Consider the following 9,153-nt stretch of genomic DNA (forward strand, 5'->3'; position numbering starts at 1 on the left):
TTTTGCCCCATCTTCACACTATAATTTTTCATTGATATTCATGGGTGTAGTTGCTGGTTTACAATTAAGCATGCCAAATTTATTAAGAAGATCCTTGGCATATTTTCTTTGGGAAATAAAAATCCCATCTTCTACTTGTTGGACCTCAAGGCCAAGAAAATAATGCAGTAAACCCATATCAGACATTTCAAACTCATGCATCATACGTGATTTAAACTCAACCACAAGAGAACTATAGGAGCTTGTATAAATGATATCATCAATATAAAGACATATAATGATGAAATCATTTTTACCTTCCTTCTTCCCGTAGAGATTGGGCTCATTCTTACTTCTCAAGAATCCATTTTGCTGAAAGTATCCATCAATTTTGGAATACCATGCCCGAGGAGCCTGCTTCAATCCGTATAACACCTTTCTCAACTTGTACACCTTTGTCTCTTTGCCTTCAATCATGAAACTTTATGGTTGAGTTACATAAACTTCCTCTTATAGATCTCCATTTAGAAATGCTGACTTCACATCAAGTTGATAAACATGCCATTGTAATTGTGTAGCCAATGCTAAAACAATCCTCACAGTTTTAAAATGAGCTACTAGAGAAAAGGTTTCTTCGAAGTCAATACCATGTTACTGTGCATATCCCTTCGCCACAAGCCGAGCTTTGTGCTTTTGTATACTTCTATCTGCACCAAATTTTGTCTTAAATACCCACTTCAAACCACATGCATTTTTGCCTTTCGGCAAGTCCATCATCACCCATGTTCTGTTCTTTTCAATTGCTGTCAATTCTTCAATCATCGCTCTTTGCCATTCCTTTATTGCAGCTGCTTCTCCATAAGTTATAGGATCTGAAATAGTAAGAGCAAATTGGCAAGACTCATAAATTTCTCTCAAGGATCTAAACTTTCTGGGTGGTGTTTCATTAGAAGACTCTTCAAGAGTGGACGAAGAGTCTCTCCTTGGTGAACTTGATGATGCCACAGAGGAACCTGATGAACTTGTCGGAGTTGGCTCTTGACTTTCATTTGGAGAGATTCCAATGGACATAGGAACCTGTTAGTGCATCTTCTCATCACTTCCACGCCAATCCCAACTTGCATTTTCATCAAATACTACGTCCTTTCTAATTAAAAACTTGCCACTAAGAGAGTTATATAATCTATATGCTTTGGATTGTGTACAGTAACCAATGAAAATACATTTTTCAGATTTTTCATCAAGTTTATGACAAAATTGAGAATTTACCAAAGCATAAGCAATACACCCAAAAACTCTTAAGTGACTTACAGATGGTTTTGTGCCGCGCCAAGCTTCAATCGGAGTTCGATTCATGACTGCCCTTGTGGGAGAGAGATTCAATAAATAAACTGATGTTGCCACAGCTTCAACCCAAAATTCGTTCGAAAGTCCGTTTGCTTGTAACATGCTTCTTGCCATCTCCACAATAGTTCGATTCTTCCGCTCAGTGACGCCATTTTTCTCTAGAGTGTAAGGAGTTGTCAACTCCCTTTGAACGCCATTTTCTTCACAAAAAAGATCTTTGGATAAGAATTCTCCACCTCTATCAATGCGAAGAACTTTGATGCAAAATCCACTTTGCTTTTCAACTTTAGCTTTGAAATGCCTAAATTTCTCAAAGGCTTCTGATTTGTTTTCCAAAAAATAAACCTAACTCATGTGACTATAATCATCAGTAAATAGCAAGAAATAACGACTTCCACCAAAAGATTTAGTTTGCATAGGTCCACATAAATCAACATGAATTAATTCGAGACACGTTGAAGCTCTCCAAGTCTTTCCAACTGGAAATGACTTTCTGGTTTGTTTCCCATAGATGCACCCTTCACATAATTCCACTACTAAAATAGTGACTTTTTGCGTCTAATTATTCGCGACTGACTATTTAGCGGTTGCAAAAAATCAATATCTGCAGCCACAAAAAAATAAATGAATTGAAATATATTCAAAACAACATGATTTTCCTTCCTCAATTTATTACTCCTATTTCTTTTATTTATTTTATATGCCAATGCCCTAGCCCCTTTCACTCTCACGACATTCACAAACTCTCTCTCTCTCTCTCTTGCTCACCATAGTCGCAGCTTCAGTGGTTTGAATCTCTGTCTCTCGGTCTCTCACTTTCTTCATCATGCTCTATTTCTCTGATCTTCAATTTCATTTTCCGACTTGAAATTCGATTTTCCACTTTGAATTTTCTCGAGAAAGTTGCAGCCACTGCGAGATTTGATCGACGATGAAGCAGAAAATTGTTGAGTGAAATTAGGTTAATTGTTTGATCGAGCAAAGAGTAAAAAAAAACAGAGATGAGAAGCGTGAACAACAACGCTCTAGATACGATAAGCGCTGCTGCGACTGCGATTGCTTCAGCTCGGACTCAAGCTTCAATTCAGGTAAACAATTTGATTCGAATTTTAACTATAATTTACGTTGCCTGTTGTGGTTGATGATTTGATTATCTCAATTAGATACATGATTCTCTCGAGTTTCGATTTCTAATTCTAAGCTCTGTATAATCTGAACATTTAGGTTCAAGATCTGTTGATTATCTATGTTACGTTGATCATTTCACTTTGTTTGATGTAGTTTTTGGAAATTATATTTGTTTAATGCTTTTTAATTTTTTTTTTTTTTTTTTTTGGTTGCAAGTCATCCTGATCATCTTGAAATTGAGAAGGCAAAGAAGATGCTGAGGGTAAAAACCTGAGATATATCCTACAAAATATATATATGTATATATCACTTTGTTAATGTTATTTTTTTTTTAAGTGCTTGAATGAACAAGCACTGATCATCCCTTTTGAGAATATGTGAGGTCTTTCATTCATCTTATTTGCTGTCTATTTTGCACTTCTTATTGCATTTCCTTAATAATCATCAAATAATATATGTCTCTGCTAATAAGCTTTAACAAAAGTAGTCACAAAAGAAATGTTCATGTATGTATAATTTCTCTCTTTTTCTCAAATTGTATGTATATCTTTTTTAGTGTAATTGGAAAACTAATGCTTGTGAAATTCAGGTCTGCCATCAAACCTGCTCAGTGCATTTAACTATCTGCTGAATTTATTCTTTCTACTCCTTTACGCAGAGAGAAACTGCTCCACTTGTTTATTTGTAAAGGATATAGCATAGATTGATTTGTAGTTGAACTCGTGGGGTCCTTAATTGAGCAGGTTGACAAAATAGGATTCTTGTAACCCACCCCAAGTAGTCAGGGCAAGGCTTTGTTTGTTGAATTAAGTTGAATTGAGTTGATTTCTAGATCGATATAGATATGAGGTTCTTTGAAATCTCATTGTGACCCATTCTTTTGAAATTTTTTTTGTAATCAAGATATAGCCCAAGAATTTGACCTTTTGAATCAATGACATAGACATTGTTGTCTAGCCCGCATATCTTGCTGAGTATGTTGTTTGTGCTGCTGATGCCTGATTTAACAATATTGCTGTGTAGACTAATTCTCGCCAAATTCAGGTTTGCGGATGCGCTTGCTCAGTGGATTCAATAATATGGTGAGCTTATTCTTTGAGCTCTCATCACTGATGCTAGCAGTTAGTTGAAATTGATTGATTGCTTAAAATCTTAAATGTGAATATATACTCTCTAGGAATTTTTATCCCTTGATTGCAAGGTTCCATCGGTTAAGTTTTCATTCATATAGTATATATATATAATGCAATGTATTTTGTGGTCACTGCTTTCCAATTCTACAAAATAGCAGAATGAGAATGGCCTCAAGGGACTCAAAAACATTCTATGAATATGCTGACAAGTACATTTTCTTTCTTTCTTAAGCAAGAGAAATGTGCAGTTAGTTTATGATTAATTTTTTAATTACCTTTTGTCAGCACTAGTTAGTTCTGCTAAATCATTTCATCTCTGGGATTTTTGTTATAATTATGATTTTGTCAGACTTTGAGAAGTGGTGTCATCGCTTGATTTATTTATTTTTTCAATTCTATGAAAAATGTGTTGTAGAATCAAGTCAGAAAACATTTTGAACTGTATCTAATCAAACATAACAACCATTTCTCTTCAGTTCCATTTGATTTTTTTTTAGCCCAGTGAATAGTTGAACCACCTACTAGGGTGTGCTTGGTTAGTGGAAATAAAGGTCGGACTGGTCACTTTGTTTTCATTCCATCCAATTGTGGGTTGTTTACTAAAAATGGGATTATGTGGATGCGTGTATTTCCTTATTTGTAAATGACTTTTTTGTGATGCATTTGTGACTCAGAATTGAATCTTGTTGAAATGAGAAGTTACAGAAAAGATTTTAAACTATTATTCGTTTGTTTTCTCAGGGAATTGTTGCATCTGCTCTTAACTATGGACTCCTGACATGGTCCAATAAGATCCTCGGACCTGCTTTGGTTGCACTTTATAATCCGCTTCAACCTGCTGCTTCTGCACTCCTGTCAAGAATTTTCCTTGGAAGCCCTATTTATTTGGGAAGGTTTACTCTTGAACACTTGGCTCCATTTGCATTTCTTTATTTACATGTTAGTTGGAGTTACCTGGAACATAATTTACTTTTCTGAATCAAATAATGTGGTAATTATTTGCATCATGTTTCTTGGTCCTTTTGTATGTTATTGAATTGCCCCGCTCTCTGATTTTTCTCTACAAATCCTTAATATGGATCCTGACGACCTTATGGTGACTGATTTTAACTAGATAGAAATTGTCACCAATTCACCAGTATGTTTGCATTGAATATTTATTGTTTAGCGCCTGAGCTCTACATTTGAGGCATCCTGGATAATGAGCTATTCTATAGAAATTTTGATTTTGTTAGTGATGACTTGGTAATGGTGATTCACTACTAGAAAAGAATATCATAACACATAGTGATGGCCTGACAAAATACCAATATTACAATTTTTGGAAACAGTCATTAGGTTGATGAACTAGCAAATTCCTTCATTAATAGCTAGTTTTGGCATAGCTTTGGTAACCTTTTGTTTGTATAACACAGTGAAACTATCCCTTCCCTTCCCTTCCCTTCCCTTCCCTTCCCTGTGTCTGTGTGTGTGTGTGTGTGAAAAAATGACACAAAAACAAAAACAAAAACAAGAAGAAAAAATGACAGTTCTTTAATATACTTAAAATTTTTGTGTAGCAGGGGAAGACAGAAAAGTTAGGCTGTCTTATGGATCCAATTCAACCAAGTTGTGTAATATTAGCAAGATGATGAGCATAAAATTGTTGAAAAAAATAGTATGAACAGGAGAAGATTTCATATTTATGTGAGAAGAGAGAGTCCATCATTGATGTTCATGGACGATTTTGTTGGATGCAGGCTCACTCTTCTTCTTGGGCCTGTAGGCTGTGGGAAAACCACCTTATTATTGGCTCTAGCAGGAAAACTAAACCAGTCTGTCAAGGTTAGTTTTCCCAGCATATCACATCACATCACATGATTTTAAAAGGAAAAAAAAAAAAAAACCTTTTTGAATTTTATGGGCTCTATAGACAAACACCAAACAATTGCATTCATATGACACCACTACTGTGCTAATGCATAGATATAAATGGTGGCAATTTCTGCCAACCAATCTAATTATGAAGAGAGTTAGTAATATGAAACGACAAAGAAACATTATTATCAAAAATCGTATCATTACAATCTTTTCAACATATTCAAATTAATAAGGATTCTATAGACAAAAATCTCAATCATGAATTTGAAAAAGCCAATCATTACAATGTTTGTAATGTATTTCATTTGCAATCCTTTTAATTTCTTCAGGTTGCGGGGGAAGTCTTTTACAACAGCTACAGGCTCGATGAATTTGTACCTCAGAAAACATCAGCTTACATAAGCCAATATGACCTGCACAAACCTGAGATGACTGTGAGGGAAATAATAGATTTTTCTGCACGCTGTCAAGGTGTTGGAAGTAGAGCAGGTAGGGTTCCTTCACTCTTTCATAATTTATATATATCCCATGTTAGTGTAAACTTGCCCTCATAACAAGTTGATTTAACTTACATATCTGGAAATGAAGAAATTATGAAGGAAGTTAGCAAAAGGGAGAAAGAAGCAGGAATTGTCCCTGACATAGACATTGACACCTTCATGAAGGTAACCATAACTATAAATTGATTATTTTACTTCAAAAGATCTGTTGAAAATCCTAAAGAGAATGGTATTTAACAGGCGACTTCAATTGAGGGGCAAAAAAGAACTCTTCAGACAGATTATATTCTGAAGGTAAATTATTTTCAATCAGAGCAGGGTCAATGTCGGTTGTAAAGCAAATTATTTTTAATAATGATATTAATTTAGCAAATTTATTGAAGTACCGATTATATTATTGTGCAGTTTTTGCTGAAAATGAGATTATGGATAGCTTCAAGATTTAAGATTGGCTTTGTTGCTAAAATCCGTCAAATGGATTTGTCAATTTGTTTGAAATTTGGTGATGTTACTAAATTCACAATAATCTCCATGAATTTGAATTGTATTCTAACATCACAATAATCTCCATGAATTTAGAAATACATAATTGAAAAGTACTTTGTTGCTAATCTTTCTAAGGATTATTTCTTCATTTTTGATACTCATGGAGGATGCTATATATGCAGTGGGGCTAACCTGCTCCTTCGGTAACTTTGTCTGATCATATATTTCAAATGCAGAGTTTTGATGAAAGTAGTCAGCCGACTGATGCTGGTATGCTTTTCTTTTCCCACGATGTCTATTTCTTTTTGTCACATCCTATAGGATTTTGACAATACAAAATTAACATTTTGTCAGTGTTATTGTGGTTAAGTTTTGTTGACTTTTATATAGTGGCACCTAACTTTTTGTTTTAGCTAGTTTACAGCCTCTCTTTACTCTGATTACTATTTTACAAATGTATACTTATGTGTTTTATGTATAAAAATAATTTGTATAATCATGGATAGATAAGCAAAAAATACAACTTCACCTATTAATCCTTTTTATTATTAATTATTGCAGATTGAGAAGTGGAATGAGCAGTGGGAGAATGAGATTTTAACTTGGCCTCTTTAGTTGAACATCTTCACTTGGCATGGAGTTTTTCAAATAGTATTTTGTGCTTTGTTTGAAACTAGTTATTTGGTTTTATTTGAAGCTTAATGGATTAATAAGGCTCCTGAGACTCCTCATGAATAGTGACAATTGTTGTTTGTGAACGTTACATTGTTATGTTTCTTGTTGGTGCTTAATAGATTGTGTTTGGGCCATTGCTATTGCTTAACGCCACATTTTTATGTTTTTTTTTTTTTTTTCAAATTTTTTGCGACAGTAACAAGATGGTTGCTAATATATTGTAGGAATTTTTTAAACTTTTTTGCGACTGCAAAATATCAGTCGCCATAAGTAAGTTAGGTGGTCGCAAATAGTTTGCGACTGCTATTTTGCGGTCGCAAAAAGTATTTGCCACCCCCACATTCGCGACCCCCATTTGCCGTCGCATGGGCAGTTGCAAAAGGTCTTTTGCGACTGTATTTTTATTATTTGCGACGGTTTATAGCGGTCGCAAAAAGTACTTTTTTTAGTAGTGTTCAATGGAACCAATTTTCGGTAGTCCAAAAACCATGCCTCTTTCATTTAGCAATTTTAGACCCTTGATGTTGAGATGCCCGTATCGTAAATGCCATAGCTTCGAGTCATCTTTCCCACTAGCAGTAAAGACAAAATTCTCCATGCTTGAAACTTCCAATGGGAACATTTTGTTTTGAGTCATGTTAATATTACTCAACGTATGGCCTGAGTGCTTGTCTTTAATAACACATGCATCATTTTCAAATAAGATGGAATATCCCGCAGCCATTAATTACCCAACACTTAGCAAATTATATCCCAAATCAGGTACAAAATGAACATTATGTAAGAGCTTTACGTTACCATGGGTAGTTTTAATGCCCACTGTACTTTTCCTTTTAACTTGCATTTCTTTGGCATTTCCAAGCTACACCTTCAACTTCTGCGTCTCATCAAGCTCTTTGAACAAGGATTTCATCCCTGTCATATGATTCGAACAACCGCTGTCTACGAACCACACATCGCTTGACTTATTGTTAGGATCAAAATGAGTCATAAAAAGCTTACTACTTTATTCTCCATTTTCTGCTGCATAATTCACTTGCTGATCTTTGTACCAACAATCAGCTTTTATATGACCATACTTCTTACAATGATAGCATTGAACACCATTCTTGTTATTTCTTTGCTCACCGGACTGCCGTTGCCTGTCGAAGCGACCTCTGCCTCTTCCGTTACCATGACCACAACCACGACCACAGAATCCTCCTCTTCCACAACCTCTGCTTGTCGAACTATCATTTTCTGTAGCTTTGGTGACTATGTTCTTCACTTGAAATGCCTTTTCTTCATTCTTTTCAAGTGATCGATTAATTCTTGTCTCATGTGCTTGCAAGGATCCCATCAGCTCATCAAAGGAAAAAACTAACAAATCCTTAGATTCTTCTATAGCAGCAACAACGTGATCAAATTTTGGAGTCAAGCTTCTCAGTACCTTTGCAACAACCATTTCATCAGAAATCTTCTCGTTGTACAATCGCATTTGACTGACTATTGTCATTACCTGAGACAGTAAATCAGCAATTGATTCTCCACTCTTCATGTACAAGGTTTCAAAGTCACGTCGTAGTGATTTCATTTTCACCACGATAACTTTTGCATCAACTTGAAACTCCTTCTGCAGAGTTGACCAAGCTTGCTTTGATGTAGTTGCGGCTGTAATTCGTGAGAAAATGCTGCCATGAACAGCCTGCTGAATAATCACCAACGCCTTCGAATCTTTCTTCTTATTCTCCTTCAATCTTGTTTCTTCATCAGGATCTGCGTAGCCTTGTTCTACCAAATCCCAAAGATCTTGAGATTTGAATAGAGTCATCATTCAGATACTCTAGAATCCATAGCCTTCTCCCATAATGATAGGAATGAGTGGTTGTGCAGCAATCATTGCATTGTTGTTGCTGGCCATTGGTTTTCCTCTTAGGTGTTTTACTCGACTCACGTGTTTACCCTCTCTTCTCACTCTCTCAACTAAGCTTTGATATCAAATTTGTTGGAGATAAAAATGAATTAACACTAAAATAGAGGCAAAAACAAAGAAAATAGAGGCAAAG

General features: G+C 35.3%; 2 protein-coding genes across 2 annotated transcripts; one reads left to right on the forward strand and one right to left on the reverse strand.

Annotated features, from left to right (window-relative positions):
- Positions 1–2,327: 2,327 nt before the first annotated feature.
- Positions 2,328–7,048, forward strand: LOC114272550 (pleiotropic drug resistance protein 3-like). The gene is made up of 8 exons (XM_082894915.1): positions 2,328–2,414; positions 3,478–3,498; positions 4,329–4,480; positions 5,327–5,411; positions 5,777–5,936; positions 6,036–6,112; positions 6,188–6,241; positions 6,995–7,048. The coding sequence occupies exons 1-8, from the start codon at positions 2,328–2,330 to the stop codon at positions 7,046–7,048; spliced, it is 690 nt and encodes a 229-aa protein (XP_082751041.1).
- A 1,066-nt stretch (positions 7,049–8,114) lies between these two features.
- On the reverse strand, positions 8,115–8,918 carry LOC145802234 (uncharacterized). Its single transcript, XM_082894916.1, has one exon. The coding sequence runs from the start codon at positions 8,916–8,918 to the stop codon at positions 8,115–8,117; it is 804 nt and encodes a 267-aa protein (XP_082751042.1).
- Positions 8,919–9,153: the final 235 nt, after the last annotated feature.

Source organism: Camellia sinensis, chromosome 11 (assembly GCF_055761805.1).
Source record: "Camellia sinensis isolate YWXY chromosome 11, ASM5576180v1, whole genome shotgun sequence".
Lineage (NCBI taxonomy): Eukaryota > Viridiplantae > Streptophyta > Magnoliopsida > Ericales > Theaceae > Camellia > Camellia sinensis.

Bases quoted from the DNA above. Each gene is read 5' to 3' on its own strand.
- LOC114272550 (XM_082894915.1), top strand. From the start codon at position 2,328: ATGAGAAGCGTGAACAACAACGCTCTAGATACGATAAGCGCTGCTGCG. The intron at 5,412-5,776 runs GTTAGTTTTCCC...TAATTTCTTCAG, and splicing joins AACTAAACCAGTCTGTCAAG to GTTGCGGGGGAAGTCTTTTA. The intron at 6,113-6,187 runs GTAACCATAACT...GGTATTTAACAG, and splicing joins ACATTGACACCTTCATGAAG to GCGACTTCAATTGAGGGGCA.
- LOC145802234 (XM_082894916.1), bottom strand. From the start codon at position 8,918: ATGACTCTATTCAAATCTCAAGATCTTTGGGATTTGGTAGAACAAGGC.